At 46.7% G+C, this 19,400-nt stretch overlaps 1 gene segment (V, D, J or C); it reads left to right on the top strand.

Moving 5' to 3' along the window:
• Positions 1-1,437: 1,437 nt before the first annotated feature.
• LOC129832761 (immunoglobulin heavy variable 1-8-like) lies at positions 1,438-2,223 on the top strand. The segment is given in 2 exon segments: positions 1,438-1,521; positions 1,667-2,223. Coding segments are annotated over 2 exon segments (366 nt in total).
• Positions 2,224-19,400: the final 17,177 nt, after the last annotated feature.

The following is a 19,400-nucleotide window of genomic DNA, read 5'->3' as shown; positions in this document are numbered from 1 at the left end:
CATCGACTGTGTCATCGACTGACAGATTTCCATAGAGATCCTATTAAATGACTAGTTCCTAATTCTATATAGATTTCTATAACATACAATGTGGCTAGCTGATAGGTAAAATACCTATCCAGGTTTTGTAATATTCAACAGACGTTAGCAACGCCTGGGCTATCACTTCGGGCTGAACAACGTCAGTAACCTGTGACTGTATTTAGCACATAACACGGCCTCTTGTACCTTACTGCTTAATTACATCATCTATACACATGTATGGATAAACAAAACCAAGTACAGGCTATGTGAGGTGTTAAATCTCATTAAGTGGGGTTCATTCATGACAGAAAGTATAAATGTAAAAGAACCTCTTTTTGTTTATTATTGATTTTTATTAACTGCCTCATTGGAAACAGGTCCTTTGAAAACTACTATACTGTTTTTGTCACCCATGACCTTAATGGAAACACTTTTCAATACATTCTTTCCTTGACAAATGGATGTCTCTACAGTATATACCATTTAAATTAACCCACGATTAAATGAAATCATGAAGGTTATCAATATTTAGAAAATCATCATGTTCCCCACAGTTCCTCCAGTCCTTGCCTGTAAGGGATCTGGGTTAACCTTTAGTATCTACAACACACGTTGGATAAGACAACCTGCAGGGAAAGCATTGGACTGGAATTGTTACTCTGGATTAGGCCTAGGTAACCATTAACTTTTAGCATGGTTACCTAGGCCTGGAAATGCCTAAAGATAATTCCAACAGCATTATGACTCTGAAGCTGTCTGTTCTGAGAACAGAGGACTCTGCTGTGTATTACTGTGCAAGAGACACAGTGGTGTGAGTGAGTGGAGGATCTGTACAAAAACCCCTCAGAGAATCTAACTGGCTGCAGAGTCAATAGAGGGCAGTAGAGCATCAGTACAGCAGAGTAACATCTACTGAAGCATAATATTCCCCTAAGAGCCAAAACAACAGTACTACATGTACATCAACACAAGGTACATATTTCCCTGAGGAGAGACATAGAAAAAAAAGAGGAATCATATAAAGGCCTACATACTGTAGCTGTGTTCATTCCTGTTAAACAAGGTGACTGTCCTTGATAGATTGTTCCCTAATCTGACATTTACAGTAAATGAACCACAATGGTGAAGGATTTCTATAAATACTCAGAAAACCATCCTCCAAGATTCCCTGCAGTTTTACCAAACACCTTGACCAGATCAGGAAAAACTCTAAGCCCTGATTATGGCATGGGGACAGAGTTTGTCCGTGTCATTTGACATGTCATGTTATCAACAAAAACTCCTGGCCCTACCAATGAGTCATAGCTTGACCCCTGACCCCAGAGTTATCAGTCCCTCCCCCATGACATCATGATGTAAATCCAGATCCCTCAGAGTTCATATATACTTATGTTCTGCTGCTGACTTGTTGTCTTGTGTGGAGCAGCTGAGTTCTTATCTCCACCCTCAGTATGATGGGAAAACTCTACCTTCTGCTGCTCTCTCTCTGTCTGCCCTGTGAGTTCTGCTTGGTTTTACTCCTTATCAACTGTTCTTATTCTGAGCAAAGACTGAAGACAATTTTCCATTGTTTTCACTCAATATTCCACACTCTCTCCTTTCTCATCACCCCCTGTTTCCTCTCTCTCCTTCTCTCCTTCAGGTTTAAATGGTCAAACTATGGAATCCATTCCCTCCAGTCCACTCCAGAAAAAGCCAGGAGAAATTCTCAACCTCTCTTGCAGAGGAACTGGGTATACCTTTACAAGCTATGGTATGAATTGGATTCGCCAACCTACAGGGAAACCACTGGAATGGATGGGCTGGATCAACACCAATACTGGAGCAGCAGGCTATGCCAAAACCCTGGAGGGACGGATTGAACTGACCAAAGACAGCTCAGTGAGCATGACACATCTGAAACTGTCTGGTCTGAAGGTAGAGGACTCTGCTGTGTATTACTGTGCACGATGGGCACAGTGATGCAGATGTGTGGTGGATCTGTACAAAAACCGCTCAGACATGGATAGAGACAGGCTGTGAAACATGTACACACTGTTGTACTCCCCTGACACACTTCACTAACCCTCCTCTGCAAACAGCTGGGGTAAACAACCGTATGCTTTAATATGAGATGTCCTTATATCAGAAACACTGTCTATGATTCATGGATAGGGCCTTGAGTTTTTCTTGATATTCTTTTGAGGAGGGTTAGAAAAATACGACAATAAACATGCACAGGTCATCGTGTGTAGGAGTCATCTTTCACAATGACCAGGATTTTGCTAACACACCTGATCTAACACACCTAAATTAAATAAGCTGATGATAAGGACAGAGACGCCTTTTCCTATACGCAGACTGTGACCGCTAGGGGGCGCCCAACCAATTTAAAACTTTTTTGGTAGGGCATCAGCAGTTTTCCACTTGTTATGTCAGTAACTCAATAAGCCCATGTCAGTTACCATTATTTTGATTGCTAGGTAAGGTAATCTAACCAGCTATCAGAACCAAATGACTGATTGTGTGCACAGGGCATGAGCACAGGGTCCCTGATCCCCAAGGTGACCCCATTGATTTTGTTAGTCACTATCATACTGATATCATATAAACATGTCATAAGTCATGGCAAGGGGGGGTGACCACCATATTTGGCTTAGGGTCCCAAGAAGGCTAGAGGCGACACTGCATAAGGGCGTTGACTGTTAATGTCAGATGTGTTTGTGTAAAAGCCTGCACACCCAACATATTACATTACATGTTGAACTTGTTCACAACGTTTAAACAACAACCTCTGAATTGTAATAATGCATTTTATTTAATAACAAAGCAACATTTGACAACGTACACAAAGTGGGTTGTTCTTGCTTTTTTTTTAAGGCCAAAGGGAATCGAGGAGATGCGGAGAGGAGAAGGAACATGGACGGAAATGTGCTTGTATGAAATGAGACTCTCTGCTGGCACAAAATCTGTTCCAAATCTCTGTGGTGAATGACACATTGAGCTAACTAACTATCTGACCTAGAATATCTGACCATGAAATCTATAGTAGTGCTGTTGTGGGTAGGTGGTGGTTTGATCTGCTATCTTTTGACAAACTAGATAGGTACTTTATTAATACTCTCAGTCTGGTCCCTGTGGGAGAAAATGTCTAAATCCTCCATGATCACTGTAGCATAGGTGGTATCTGATGTTGATCACTTAAGGTTGTTTCCTACTGCAAGCATTGTAGAAGTAGTCATGTATGTGTGCATGGAAAGCTGTACAGCAAATGTACAGCATATTTTCTGGATCCTAGATCCTCAATATTGACTTTTGTCTAATAATCAAATATTCCCCTCTGCTATAAACTGTATATCAATGACCAGCTCTGAGGGGCAGCCACACACACAGACACAACTTTCATCGCTGCAACCATCCTGTTTGCCAGTACTCAGACAGACACTGTCTGCCATTTGATTTGATTTGATTTGGATCTATTTTAGTCCCCAAACTTTTAGCTTTTTGCCATTCTCAGTGCAGGTGGTACATAAAGCCCTGAAATCCTTAGATCAGAGAAAGCCTGCAGGTCCTGATCTTTTGGATCCCCGCTTTTTAAATCTGGCAGCTGATTTCAAAGCTGAACCACTTACATATCTGTTCAATCTAACCCTGGAATGTAATGAAATTACAAAGATCTGGAAATCAGCATTTGTCCTACCACTTTTAAAAGGGGGAGATCCAACTCTTTAAAATAATTATAGGCCAATTTCAAAGCTGTCACCCCTGGTGAAAATACTTGAAACCCTTGTAAGTGTAATGGCAGTCTATTTCTTCCTCCTCCTCGGACGAGGAGAGGCGAGAAGGATCGGAGGACCAATGTGCAGAGTGGTAAGTTTCCATGATTTTAATGTTCACGAAAACAAGACACAATACAAAATAACAAACAAACTAACCGTAACAGTCCCGTGTGGCACAAATACTGACACAGGAAACAAACACCCACAAACCAAACGTGAAAACCCAGGTTGCCTAAGTATGATTCTCAATCAGGGACAACGATTGACAGCTGCCTCTGATTGAGAATCATACCAGGCCGAACACAAACTCCAACATAGAAAAACACACATAGACAACCCACCCCAACTCATGCCCTGACCATACTAAATAAATAAAAAACAAGGGAAATAAGGTCAGGAACGTGACAGACCCCCTTCTCAAGGTGCGAACTCCGGACGCACCACCTAAAACTCTAGGGGAGGGTCTGGGTGGGCGTCTGTCCGCGGTGGCGGCTCTGGCGCGGGACGTGGCCCCCACTTCACCACTGTTTTTGTCCACTTCTTTACCCGCCCCTGTGGCCTCTTATGAGCGGCGATCCTCGCCGCCGACCTTGGCCTGGGGACCCTAGCCCTGGGTCCCGAATGGATAGGATACTCCGGCAGCACCTGAGTGCAAGAAGACCCCGGCAGCGCCGGAGTAAAAGGCAATTCCGGCATCGCCGGCTTGACAGGCCGCTCTGGCAGCTCCCGGCTGACTGACGGCTCCGGCAGGTCCTGGCTGACTGACAGCTCTGGCAGGTCCTGGCTGGCTGGCTCTGGCAGGTCCTGACTTGCTGGCGGCTCTGGCAGCTCCTGGCTGGCTGGCGGCTGGCAGGTCCTGGCTGACTGGCTCTGGCAGCTCCTGGCTGACTGACGGCTCTGGCAGGTCCTGGCTGACTGGCTCTGGCAGCTCCTGGCTGGCTGGCGGCTCTGGCAGCTCCTGGCTGACTGATGGCTCTGGCAGGACCTGGCAGACTGATGGCTCTGGCAGGTCCTGGCTGGCTGGCGGCTCTGGCAGATCCTGGCTGGCTGGCGGCTCTGGCAGCTCCTGGCTGGCTGGCGGCTCTGGCGGCTCCTGACTGACGGACGGCTCTAGCGGCTCCTGACTGACGGACGGCTCTAACGGCTCGGGACAGACGGGCGGCTCTGACGGCTCGGGACAGACGGGCGGCTCAGATGACGCTGGGCAGGCAGGCAGCTCAGATGGCGCTGGGCAGGCAGGCAGCTCAGACGGCTCTGGGCAGGCAGGCAGTTCAGACGGCGCTGGGCAGGCAGGCAGTTCAGACGGCGCTGGGCAGGCAGGCAGCTCAGACGGCACTGGGCAGGCAGGCAGCTCAGACGGCGCCGGACAGATGAGAGACTCTGGCTGTGCTGGAGAAGAGGAAGGCTCTGGCAGCGCTGGACAGGCGGGAGCAACTGTAGAGATAAACCGGAGAGACAGCCTGGTGCGGGGGGCTGCCACCGGAGGACTGGTACGTGGAGGTGGCACCGGATATACCGGACCGTGAAGGAGTACAAGAGCTCTTGAGCACCGAGCCTGCCCAACCTTACCTGGTTGAATGTTCCCCGTAGCCCTGCCAGTGCGGCGAGGTGGAATAGCCCGCACTGGGCTATGCTGGCGAACCGGGGACACCATACGTAAGGCTGGTGCCATGTACGCCGACCCGCGGAGACGCGGAATAGCCCGCACTGGGCTAAGCACGCATACTGGGGACACCGTGCGCTCCACCGCATAACACGGTGCCTGACCAGTACGACGCCCTCTCACTCCACGGTAAGCACGGGGAGTTGGCTCAGGTCTCCTACCCGGCTTAGCCACACTCCGCGTGTGCCACCCCCCCAATAAATTTTTGGGTCTGACTCTCGGGCTTCCAAGCGCATTGCCGCGCTGCCTCCTCATACCAGCGCCTCTCTGCCTTCGCTGCCTCCAACTCTGCTTTGGGACGGCGATATTCCCCTGGCTGGGCCCAGGGTCCCTTGCCGTCCAGAATCTCCTCCCAAGTCCATGAGTCCTTTGTCTTCTGCCTCTGCTGCTGCTGTCCTTTACCACTCTGCTTGGTCCTTTGGTGGTGGGTGTTTCTGTAACGGCAGTCTATTTCTTCCTCCTCCTCGGACGAGGATAGGCGAGAAGGATCGAAGGACCAATGTGCAGAGTGGTAAGTTTCCATGATTTTAATGTTCACGAAAACAAGACACGATACAAAATAACAAACAAACTAACCGTAACAGTCCCGTGTGGCACAAACACTGACACAGGAAACAAACACCCACAAACCAAACGTGAAAACCCAGGCTGCCTAAGTATGATTCTCAATCAGGGACAACGATTGACAGCTGCCTCTGATTGAGAATCATACCAGGCCGAACACAAACCCCAACATAGAAGAACACACATAGACAACCCACCCCAACTCACGCCCTGACCATCCTAAATAAATAAAAAACAAGGGAAATAAGGTCAGGAACGTGACAGTAAGTGAACAGCTAAAATAGTTTTTATTTACTAACTCTATTTATCAATGTACCAATCGGGCTTCAGGAAGAAGCATAGCACAATTACAGCAGCCATGAAGGTTTTAAATGATATCACTGAAGCCCTTGACAAAAAAACAGCACTGTGTCTCACTTTTTATTGATCTCTCTAAGGCTTTTGATACAGTTGATCATGCTATACTAAGGCAGAGGTTGTCGAGTGTAGCTCTATCGGAGCATGCAGTTGCATGGTTTGCTAACTATCTGTCTGATAGAACTCAGTGCACTCACTTATGTCTGTTAAATTGTCTGTCTGTAATGGTGTGCCCCAAGGCTCTGTACTTGGTCCTCTCTTATTGTCACGTTCTGACAATAGTTCTTTTGTATTTTCTTTGTTTTAGTGTGGTCAGGGCATGAGTTGGGTGGGTTATCTATGTTTTGTGTTTCTATGTTGGGTTTATCGTTTTGCCTGATATGGTTCTCAATCAGAGGCAGGTGTTTGTCATTGTCTCTGATTGGGAACCATATTTAGGTAGCCTGTTTTGTCTTTTGGTTTGTGGGGGTTTGTCTTCCGTGTCAGTGTTTGTCGCCACACGGTACTCTTTAATTTGTTCACTTCTTTTATTGTTTTGTTTCAGTGTTCAGTTTATTTTATTAAAAAGACATGAACACTTACCACGCTGCGCTTTGGTCCGATCGTTCTACCACCACAGACGATCGTTACAGAAACACCCACCAAAAAAGGACCAAGCAGCGTGGTAACGGGCAGCAGCAGCAGCGGCAGCAGCGGGCGAAATCTGAAGAGGAATGGACATGGGAGGACATTCTAAATGGCAAGGGATGTTACACATGGGAGGAGATTCTGGCTGGAAGGGATCGCCTGCCATGGGAACAGGTGGAGGCAGCCAGGAGAGCGGAGGCAGCAGCTAAAGGGAACCGGCGTTACGAGGGAACACGGCTGTCAAGGAAGCCCGAGAGGCAGCCCCAAAAATTTCTTGGGGGTGGACACACGGGGAGTGGTGTTACACCAGGTAGGAGACCTGAGCCAAGTCCCCGTGCTTACCGTGGAGAGCGTCGTACCGGGCAGTCACCGTGTTATGCGGTGGAGCGCACGGTGTCCCCGGTGTGTGTGCATAGCCCGGTGCGGTACATCCCAGCTCCTCGTTTCGGCCGGACTAGAGTGGGCATCGATCCAGGTGCCATGAAGCCGGCTCAGCGCATCTGGTCTCCAGTGCGTCTCCTCGGGCTGGTGTACATGGCACCAGCCTTACGCATGGTGTCCCCGGTTCGCCAGCACAGCCCAGTGCGTGCTATTCCACCTCGCCGCACTGGCCTGGCTACGGGGAGCATTCAACCAGGTAAGGTTGGGCAGGCTCGGTGCTCGAGACCTCCTGTGCGCCTTCATGGTCCGGTCTATCCGGTGCCACCTCCTCGCACAGGCCAGTACCACCAGTGCCAACACCACGCACCAGGCATCCGGTGCATCTCCAGGGTCCAGTATGCAATGTTCCTGCTCCCCGCACTAGCCCAGATGTGCGTGTCCCCAGCCCAGTACCACCAGTTTCCGGCACCACGCACCAGGCCTACTGTGCGCCTCAGCAGGCCTGAGCTGCCCGTCTGTCCAGCGCCGCCTGAGCTGCCCTTCTGTCCAGCGCTGCCTGAGCTGCCCGTCTGTCCAGCGCTCCCTGAGCTGCCCGTCTGTCCAGCGCCGCCTGAGCTGCCCGTCTGTCCAGCGCCACCTGAGCTGCCCGTCTGTCCAGCGCCGCCTGAGCTGCCCGTCTGTCCAGCGCCGCCTGAGCTTCCCGTCTGTCCAGCGCCATCTGAGCGGCCCGTCTGTCCAGCGCCATCTGTCCTGAGCCGCTAGAGCCGCCCGCCAGTCAGGAGCCGCAAGCCAGTCAGGAGCCGCCAGAGCCGCCCGCCAGTCAGGAGCCGCCAGAGCCGCCCGCCAGTCATGAGCTACCTCTCAGTCATGAGCTGCCTCTCAGTCCGGAGCTGTCCCTCAGTCCAGAGGCGCTCCTCAGTCCAGTGGGGCCCTTTATTAGGGTTCTCAGGCCAAGGTCGACGGCGAGGGTCGTCGTTCAAAGGACGCTAAGAAAGCGGACAAAGACAATGGTGGAGTGGGGTCCACGTCAGATGCCCACCCAGACCCTCCCCTATAGGTTCAGGTTTTGCGGCCGGAGTCCGCACCTTGGGGGGGGGTACTGTCACGTTCTGACCATAGTTCTTTTGTATTTTCTTTGTTTTAGTGTGGTCAGGGCGTGAGTTGGGTGGGTTATCTATGTTTTGTGTTTCTATGTTGGGTTTGTCGTTTGGCCTGATATGGTTCTCAATCAGAGGCAGGATGTTTGTCATTGTCTCTGATTAGGAACCATATTCAGGTAGCCTGTTTTGTCTTTTGGTTTGTGGGTGTTTGTCTTCCGTGTCAGTGTTTGTTGCCACACGGTACTGTTTCGTTTGTTCACTTCGCTTATTGTTTTGTTCCAGTGATCAGTTTTGTTTATTAAAAAGTCATGAACACTTACCACGCTGCGCTTTGGTCCGATCCTTCTACCACCACAGACGATCGTTACACTTATTCACTATTTATATAAATTATTTAGACAAAAATGTCCAAAATGCACAACTTCATTTTTATGCTGATGATACTGTTATTTACTGTTGTGCCTCGTCTCTTACAAAAGCTTTCCAGAACTTGCAAACTGCTTTTTATACTGTTCAACATACCTTGTGTCAATTGAAACTTATCCTCAATACTGACAAAACTAAACTAATGGTGTTTTCTAATGCAAGAAATAGACCTCTGAACCTTTCACCTATTACTACCTGTCAGGGCAAGGAGATTGAGGTTGTAACCTCATATAAATATCTTGGAATTTTAATTGATGACGGCCTCTCTTTTAAATTGCATAATCAACAATTTACAAAAAAATTGATGCTGAAATTGGGATTTTCTTTCAGGAATAAGGCCTGTTTTTCTTTTGAAGCCAGAAGGAGGCTAGTATCAGCTACATTTATGCCTTTACTAGACTATGGGGATATTTTATATATGAATGCTTCCGCTCAGTGTTTGAGATCAATTGACACTCTTTACCATGGCACTTTGAGATTTATTTTAAACTGCAAAATCCTTACGCACCACTGCACTTTGTATACCAGGGTTGGCTGGCCTTCTCTAGTCACTCGTAGGCTCAGTCACTGGCTATCTCTGAGTTATATGCACTAATTTCTTTAGCCGACAATGTACCACCGTGTATCAAGTATGGTGCTCTGGCCTTAGTTGAACTTTAACCTTTAGATTTTTATCACGTGAAAAGAATCTGTTCCACAAAAATGTGCATAATAAAACAATTTCTTTCACTCAGATCGGTAGAAATGGTAGGACAACTTGTAAGCTTCCCCAAACTTGAAACTCACGAGCTGCCCATGGTCTTTACTATGTCATGCAAGCGCTTTACAAAGCCATTTTGTGTTTACTACCTTTTTATTTGGGCATTTTTATTGTTCAGAAATGTGGTGGGTACTCTCTTCGTTCGCTGGACTTTATCCTGTTAACTGTTCCAAATGTCCGAACTGAATTTGGTAAAAGGGATTTTATGTACTCTGCGCCATCGTCTTGGAACACCTTACAAAATACTTTTAAACTGGAAGAACTTGTACCGATTGGTGTTTTTAAATCACTGATGAAGGATTTTGAGGCTGATTCCCTGACCTTTCAATGTTTTTAATTAGCTGTTTTTGATTTTGTTATACTCTTGTGAATTCAATGGTTTTTACTTGTAGTTTTTCATGTTGTCTGTCTGTAATTTTTGTAATGACTTGGTGCTGCCTATCTTGGCCAGGACGCTCTTGAAAAAGAGATTTTAAATCTCAATGAGCCCTTCCTGGTTAACTGAAGGTTAAATACAATTTGGACTAATCTTCCAAGAGTCCTTTAAACATTAAAATACAATTTATAATACGAACACAGTTTCACATGTAACATACTATTACAAACATACATAATATACTAACATAATGACCCAATAAATACTCAATCTAAAAAATATTGATTCTTCATCTACTATAGTCCCACAACATTTCTATGTATTATATTTAAATCGTTTAATAATAATGTTTAAATGTATATATTGAAAGATTTCTGGTTTGATCAGTTAATTTATTCCATTTCTTTATTGCTCTAAATCGAAATGTTCTTTTGCCTATTTCTCTTTTCTGTCTGTCCACCATCTATGCGTTATCCAATCTATTCCTAGTATTTACGGAATGTCTGTCTCTTACCAACTGAATACCATTGTGAATAGAACTTGGCTGTTTTAAATGATGTATATTATGAAATAAAATAAGCATGTTTTTTTCAATTATCTTGTCGATTGATGACCAACCAAGAACATTGCGCATGACTGCAACAGAAGAACCATATCTCCACCTTAAAACAATCCTTGCTGCTTTGTTCTGTGCATTCTGCAGCCTCCTAACTTCACTTGATGATGCATTTCCCCAGACCACAGAACAGTAGTTCACCTGACTCTCAATTAATGGTTGTGTTATTTGCTAAATATTTAAATATTTAGCTATCCTTCTGATTATGCATGCTGTTTTTTATTTTTTATTTTTTTACATATATGAGTTATTTGAGACGACCATGATAAGTAGTTGTCTAGCTGCACTCCCATTAGTTTGGTTTCTGTTACTTCTTCAATTTGTACTCCTCCCATACTGTAACGCTCGTCCTCCTCCTCGTCTGAGGATGAGCAAGGATCGGACCAATATGCAGCGTGGGTTGAATACATAATGATTTATTTGCGAAAGACGAACACGAAGAACACTTGACAAAATACAAAATAACAAAACGACGTGAACAGACCTGTACTTGAGAACATAAAACAAGAACGCACGAACAGGAAAGAACACACGAACGAATGAACGAACAAAACAGTCCCGTGTGGCACAAACACTGACACAGGAACAATCACCCACAAACAAACAGTGAGAACAGCCTACCTTAATATGGTTCTCAATCAGAGGAAACGCAAAACACCTGCCCCTGATTGAGAACCATATCAGGCAAATACAAATGAACCCAACATAGAAACACATAACAAAGAATGCCCACCCAGCTCACGTCCTGACCAACTAAACACATACTAAACAAAGGAAATAATGTCAGGAACGTGGCACATACTTAATTGTATCCCATGTTGTTTTGGCCTTTTCCTAGTGTTACAGATCAACATAACTTTGGTTTTCTTGGTGTTTAAACAAGTTTGTTCTGGCAAACCCACTCCCTGATATTCTCCAAATCTCCTTGTAAAGCTTGCTGTACCTGTTGAACCGATTGTCTGCTGCATAAATTGTAGTATCATCTGAAAATATAGTAGCTTGAGTTTCAGCTAAGGCATAGGGAAGGTCGTTGGTATATATTAAATAAAGAATTGGCCCAAGGCAGCTGCCCTGCGCTATTCCACAGTTTAACACATGAGGGGAAGAAAATGAATCATTGATATAGGTGGACTGTTTCCTGTCAGTTAGATATGACTGTACCCATATGACTGTACTGTACCCAATTCAATGCTACCTTCTTATTAAAACCATAATGCATAAATTTTGTCAAAATTATTTTAACGATCCACTAAATCAAATGGTGCACTGAAATCTAAAAATAGTACACCCACAAACTTGCCATTATCCATAGCATTGAGCCACTGGTCAGTCATGTCAACCAATGCAGTGGTAGTGGAACGGTTTTTGCGATAAGCATGCTGATTGGCTGTAATCAGATCATTCTTTTCCATGTACTCCCATATTTGTCTTCTCACAATACCCTCCAATATCTTACTGAGTGTAGGGAGTAGACTAATTGTTCGACTATTGGCAGGAGTAATGGGTTCTTTGCAGTCTTTCGGAATAGGACACAGTTTCGCATGCTTCCATACATTTGCAAACATCCTCTTTTCCAGTGACCAATTAAATATGTATCTCAGTGGAACTGCAATCTGGGGAGCAGCACAGAGAAGCAAAAAATTGTCCATAAGACCATAACCTGTAGATTTACCATCAGGTAGTGACTTCAATAGGTTTAACACCTCCTCCACTGACACCGCCATTCAACAGAGAAACATGTTTCTTACATCTCTCCTCCTCCTGTCCTTCCTACCATGTAAGTGAGGTAATTTTAATATCTTCAAATACAAGGTACAAAACAAGATTGTAGAGTAAATCTAGTAAATACGGTTGTTTTTGCCCATGAGTTTGTAGAGTTTAAATAAAAAAACATAAAAATACATAGATATATGGAAAAGGTAATGTATTCTCTTTCATTAGGTTAAGTTCTCTCTCTCTCTCTCTCTCCACTCTGTTCTCATTCAGATCTACACAGCATTAGTTTGTCCTCCTCCCCTGTTCAACTCAAACTTACTGGAGAGTCAGTGAAACTATCTTGCCAAGTCTCTGGCTATGCCCTGACAGACTATGGTACAGCTTGGATACGACATCAGCCAGGGAAAACACTGGAGTGGATTGGGATCATCAGCCTCTTTTAAGAGCAGATTCACCATCTCCAGAGACACTAGTAATGTACTGCACTTAGACATCACCAGTCTGCAGGCTGAGGACACAGCTGTGTATTATTGTGCTCGCTACCCACCGTGATACAAAACAGTACCAGAGATGTACAAAAACTCCCCTACCCCATAAACGGTTGGAGTTATATGTACCCATCAGAGTGGGTGATCTTAGCCTTAACATGAAATAAATCCTAATATGATCTGATGACTGTATGAACTAGATGTAGTATCAGTCACTAGTCATAACATAGGACCCTACATTACTCATACCCTACATTACTCATCTCATATGTATATACTGTACTCTATACCATCTACTGCATCTTGCCTATGCCGTTCTGTACCATTCATTCATATATCTTTATGTACATATTCTTTATCCCTTTACACTTGTGTGTATAAGGTAGTAGTTGTGGAATTGTTAAGTTAGATTACTCGTTGGTTATTACTGCATTGTCAGAGCTAGAAGCACAAGCATTAACATCTGCTAACCATGTGTATGTGACAAATAAAATTTTATTTGATTTGACTACTGTAGGATAAGAACAGATAAATAAGAACAGATAAACCCAAGCAGTTTAAATACTTAAATCATACTTTATAAATATATTTGAATATATTCAAGTATGTCCGTGATAAATAAAATTAGGTATAATTAAAATTATCTAAATTGGATCAATTCTAAATGCATACAAATGATGGGATTCGCCTGTTTCAGCCACACCTGTTCGAGACAAGTGTATAAAATCGAGCACACAGCCATGCAATCTCCATAGACAAACCTTGGCAGTACAATGGCCCTACTGAAGAGCTCAGTGACTTTCAACTTGGCACTGTTATTGGATGCCACCTTTCCAACAAGTCAGTTCATCAAATTTCTGCCCTGCTAGAGCTGCCCCGGTCAACTGTAAGAGCTGTTATTGTGAAGTGGAAATATCTAGGAGCAACACCGGTTCAGATGTGAATGGGACCGGTGAGTGCTGAAACGCGTAGAATGTAAAAAATAGTTAGTCCTCGGTTGCAACACTCACTACCGAATTCCAAACTGTCTCTGGAAGGAACGTCAGCGCAAGAATTGTTCATTGGCACCTTCATGAAATGGGTTTCCATGGCCAAGTAGCCGCACACAAGCCTAAGATCACCATGCGCAATGCTAAGCGTCGGTTGGAGTGGTGTAAAGCTTGGAGTCATTGGACTGGAGCAGCGGAAACGTGTTCTCTGGAGTGATGAATCATGCTTCACCATCTAGCAGTCCAACGAATTAATCTGAGTTTGGCGGATGCCATGAGAATACTGTCTGCCCGAATGCATAGTGCCAACTGTAAAGTTTGGTGGAGGATTAATAATGGTCTGGGGCTGTTTTTCATGTTTCAGGCTAGGTGCCTTAGTTCCAGTGACGGGAATGCTTAAAGCTACAGCATACATTCTAGATGATTCTGTGCTTCCACCTTTGTGGCAACAGTTTGGGAAAGGCTCTTTTCTTTTTCAGCATGACAATGCCCCCGTGCACAAAGCGAGGTCCATACAGAAATGGTTTGTCTAGATCGGTGTGGAAGAACTTGGCTGGCCAGAGCCCTGACCTCAACCCCACTAATGCTCTTGTTGCTGAATGGAAGCAAGTCCCTGCAGCAATGTTCCAACGTCTAGTGGAAAGCCTTCCCAGAAGAGTGGTGGCTCGACGAGCATGTGTCCACATACTTTTGATCATATATGTTACATTTCATGCATTTATTAGCATTTACATTTAAAGTGATCTAAATTGGTTCACTTGTTTTGTATTTAAGTACATTCTTAGTATATTAGATAAAGAGCAAAACAAATATACTTTGAATACACCTGAAGTACATTTTATGAATATTTCTCATCAATCAATCAATCAAGTTTATTTTATATAGCCCAGCTAATATCTCAAAGTGTATCTCGAAGTGCTGTACTGTCACGTTCCTGACCTATTTTCCTGACCTATTTTCCTTTGTTTTGTATTTATTTTAGTTGGTCAGGGCGTGAGTTGGGTGGGTTGTCTATGGTTGATTTTCTATGTTGGGATTTTGTGTTCGGCCTGGTATGATTCTCAATCAGAGACAGCTGTCAATCGTTGTCCCTGATTGAGAATCATACTTAGGCAGCCAGGGTTTCACTTGTGTTTTGTGGGTGTTTGTTCCTGTGGAGGTTTTGTTGCCACACAGGACGGTTTCGGTTTTGTCACGTTGGTTGTTTTGTATTTTGAAGTGTTTTGTTGACTTTCATTAAAAGAATGAACACTAACCACTCTGCGTTTTGGTCCACACCTTCTGTCAGCGAGGACAGCCGTAACAGAAACACCCACCACAAACGGACCAAGCGGAGTGGAGAAGGGCAGCGACAGCAGCAAAGACAGACAGAGGAATGGACATGGGAAGACGTCTTGAACAGCAAGGGTTGCTACACATGGGAGGAGATCCTGGCTGGAAAGGATCGCCTCCCATGGGAACAGCTGGAGGCAGCGAGGAGAGCAGAGGCAACCGGAGAGAGGAACCGGAGGTATGAGGGTACGCGGCTAGCACGGAAGCCCGAGAGGCTCACCCAAAAATTTCTGGGGGGGGAGCTAAAGGGGAGTGTGGTGAAGCCGGGTTGGATACCTGAGCCAACTCCCCGGGCTTACCGTGGAGTGAGAGGGCGTCGTACTGGTCAGACACCGTGTTATGCGGTAAAGCGCACGGTGTCCCCAGTACGCGTGCTTAGTCCAGTGCGGGCTATTCCACCTTGCCGCACTGGTAGGGCTAGGTTGGGAATCGAGCCGGGTGCCATGAAGCCGCCCCAACATATCTGGCCTCCAGTACGTCTCCTCGGGCCGGCGTACATGGCACCAGCCTTACAGATGGTGTCCCCGGTTCGCCAGCATAGCCCAGTGCGGGCTATTCCACCTCGCCGCACTGGCAGGGCTACGGGGACCATTCAACTTGGTAAGGTTGGGGAGGCTTGGTGCTCAAGAGCGCGTGTCCTCCTTCACGGTCCGGTATATCCGGCGCCACCTTCCCACCCCAGCCCAGTACCATCAGTGCCGACACCACGCACCAGGCTTCCAGTGCGTTTCCAGAGCCCTGTTCCTCCTCCACACACTCTCCTTGTGGTGCGTGTCTCCAGCCCAGTGCTTCCAGTTCCGGCACCACGCACCAGGCGTACTGTGCGCTTCAGCAGGTCAGAGTCGGCCGTCTGCCCAACGCCGCCTGCGCTGCTTGCCTGCTCAGCGCTGCCTGAACTGTCTGCCTGCCCAGCGCTGCCCGTCTGTCCCGAGCCTTCAGAGCCGTCCAGCCAGGACCAGCCAGAGCCGTCCAGCCAGGACCAGCCAGAGCCGTCCAGCCAGGACCAGCCAGAGCCGTCCAGCCAGGACCAGCCAGAGCCGTCCAGCCAGGACCAGCCAGAGCCGTCCAGCCAGGACCAGCCAGAGCCGTCCAGCCAGGACCAGCCAGAGCCGTCCAGCCAGGACCAGCCAGAGCCGTCCAGCCAGGACCAGCCAGAGCCGTCCAGCCAGGACCAGCCAGAGCCGTCAGCCAGGATCCGCCAGAGCCGTCCAGCCAGGATCCGCCAGAGCCGTCCAGCCAGGATCCGCCAGAGCCGTCCAGCCAGGATCCGCCAGAGCCGTCCAGCCAGGATCCGCCAGAGCCGTCCAGCCAGGATCCGCCAGAGCCGTCCAGCCAGGATCCGCCAGAGCCAGCCAGCCAGGATCCGCCAGAGCCAGCCAGCCAGGATCCGCCAGAGCCAGCCAGCCAGGATCCGCCCCTCAGTCCGGTGCTGCCCCTCAGTCCGGTGCTGCCCCTCAGTCCGGTGCTGCCCCTCAGTCCGGTGCTGCCCCTCAGTCAGGTGATACCCCTCAGTCCGTTACTGCCCTTTGGAATAGTGGGATTGACATGGAGGGTGGATATTGGGAGGAGGCCACGGAAGCGGGGGTTGACTATGGTGGGGTGGGGACCACGACCAGCGCCAGAGCCGCCACCGTGGACAGACGCCCACCCAGACCCTCCCCTAGACTTTGTGCTGGTGCGCCCGGAGTTCGCACCTTAAGGGGGGGTTCTGTCACGTTCCTGACCTATTTTCCTTTGTTTTGTATTTATTTTAGTTGGTCAGGGCGTGAGTTGGGGGGGTTGTCTATGGTTGATTTTCTATGTTGGGATTTTGTTCGGCCTGGTATGATTCTCAATCAGAGACAGCTGTCAATCGTTGTCCCTGATTGAGAATCATACTTAGGCAGCCAGGGTTTCACTTGTGTTTTGTGGGTGTTTGTTCCTGTGGAGGTTTTGTTGCCACACAGGACGGATTCGGTTTTGTCAAGTTGGTTGTTTTGTATTTTGAAGTGTTTTGTTGACTTTCATTAAAAGAATGAACACTAACCACTCTGCGTTTTGGTCCACACCTTCTGTCAGCGAGGACAGCCGTAAAATGTACAGAAACCCAGCCTAAAACCCCAAACAGCAAGCAATGCAGGTGTAGAAGCACGGTGGCTAGGAAAAACTCCCTAGAAAGGCCGAAACCTAGAGAGGAACCGGGCTGAGGGGTGGCCAGTCCTCTTCTGGCTGTGCCGGGTGGAGATTATAACAGAACATGACCAAGATGTTCAAAATGTTCATAAATGACAAGCATGGTCAAATAATAATCAGGAATAAATGTCAGTTGGCTTTTCATAGCCGATCATTAAGAGTTGAAAACAGCAGGTCTGGGACAGGTAGGGGTTCCATAACTGCAGGCAGAACAGTTGAAACTGGAACAGCAGCAAGGCCAGGCGGACTGGGGACAGCAAGGAGTCATCATGCCCAGTAGTCCTGACGTATGGTCCTAGGGCTCAGGTCCTCCGAGGGAGAGAAAGAACGAGAGGAGAGAATTAGAGAGAGCATACTTAAATTCACACAGGACACTGGATAAGACAGGAGAAGTACTCCAGATATAACCAACTGGCCCTAGCCCCCCGACACAAACTACTGCAGCATAAATACTGGAGGCTGAGACAGGAGGGGTCAGGAGACACTGTGGCCCCATCCGATGATACCCCCGGACAGGGCCAAACAGGAAGGATATAACCCCACCCACTTTGCCAAAGCACAGCCCCCGCACCACTAGAGGGATATCTTCAGCCACCAACTTACAATCCTGAGACAAGGCCGAGTATAGCCCACAAAGATCTCCACCACAGCACAAACCAAGGGGGGGCGCCAACCCAGACAGGAAGATCACGTCAGTAACTCAACCCACTCAAGTGACCTAGGGACGGCATGAAAGAGCACCAGTAAGCCAGTGACTCAGCCCCTGTAATAGGGTTAGAGGTAGAGAATCCCAGTGGAGGGGAACCGGCCAGGCAGAGACAGCAAGGGCGGTTCGTTGCTCCAGAGCCTTTCCGTTCACCTTCACACTCCTGGGCCAGGCTACACTCAATCATATGACCTACTGAAGAGGTAAGTCTTCAGTAAAGACTTAAAGGTTGAGACCGAGTCTACGTCTCTCACATGGGTAGGCAGACCATTCCATAAAAATGGAGATCTATAGGAGAAAGCCCTGCCTCCAGCTGTTTGCTTAGAAATTCTAGGGACAATTAGGAGGCCTGCGTCTTGTGACCGTAGCGTACGTGTAGGTATGTACGGCAGGACCAACTCGGAAAGATAGGTAGGAGCAAGCCCATGTAACGCTTTATAGGTTAACAGTAAAACCTTGAAATCAGCCCTTGCCTTAACAGGAAGCCAGTGTAGGGAAGCTAGCACTGGAGTAATATGATCAAATTTCTTGGTTCTAGTCAGGATTCTAGCAGCCGTATTTAGCACTAACTGAAGTTTATTTAGTGCTTTATCCGGGTAGCCGGAATCATGTAGTAACCAAAAAAGTGTTAGACAAATCAAAATATATTTTAGATTCTTCAAAGTAGCCACCCTATGCCTTGATGACAGCTTTGCACATTCTTGGCATTCTCTCAACCAGCTTCATGAGGTAGTCACCTGGAATGCATTTCAATTAACAGGTGTTTCTTTCATTCTTAATGCGTTTAAGCCAATCAGTTGTGTTGTGACAAGGTAGGGGTGGTATACAGAAGATAGGTCTATTTGGTAAAGACCAATTCAATATTTTGTCAAGAACAGCTCAAATAAGCAAAGAGAAATAACAGTTCATCATTACTTTAAGACGTGAAGGTCAGTCATTGCAGAAGATTTCAAGAACTTTGAAAGGTTCTTCAAGTGCAGTCGCAAAAACCATCAAGCACTATGATGAACTGACTCTCATGAGGAACTTATCCTCTGCTGCCAAGGATTTTGTGTTATTGACTGTACGTTTGTTTATGTGTAACTCTGGCTTGTTGTTTTTTCGCACTGCTTTGCTTTATCTTGGCCAGGTCGCAGTTGTAAATGAGAACTTGTTCTCAACTGGCCTACCTGATTAAATAAAGGTGAAATAAATAAAAATAAATAAGTTTATTAGAGCTAACTGCACCTCAGATTGCAGCCCAAATAAATGCTGCACAGAGTTCAAGTAACAGACACATCTCAACATCATGAATCAGGCCTTCATTTATATTTGTATATTTTTATTTAACCTTTATTTAACTAGG

The sequence above is a fragment of the Salvelinus fontinalis genome, chromosome 34 (assembly GCF_029448725.1).
Source record: "Salvelinus fontinalis isolate EN_2023a chromosome 34, ASM2944872v1, whole genome shotgun sequence".
NCBI classification, from domain to species: Eukaryota; Metazoa; Chordata; class Actinopteri; order Salmoniformes; family Salmonidae; genus Salvelinus; species Salvelinus fontinalis.
Note: the sequence above shows the minus strand (reverse complement) of the source record. Positions and strands in the feature narration are given on the sequence as shown.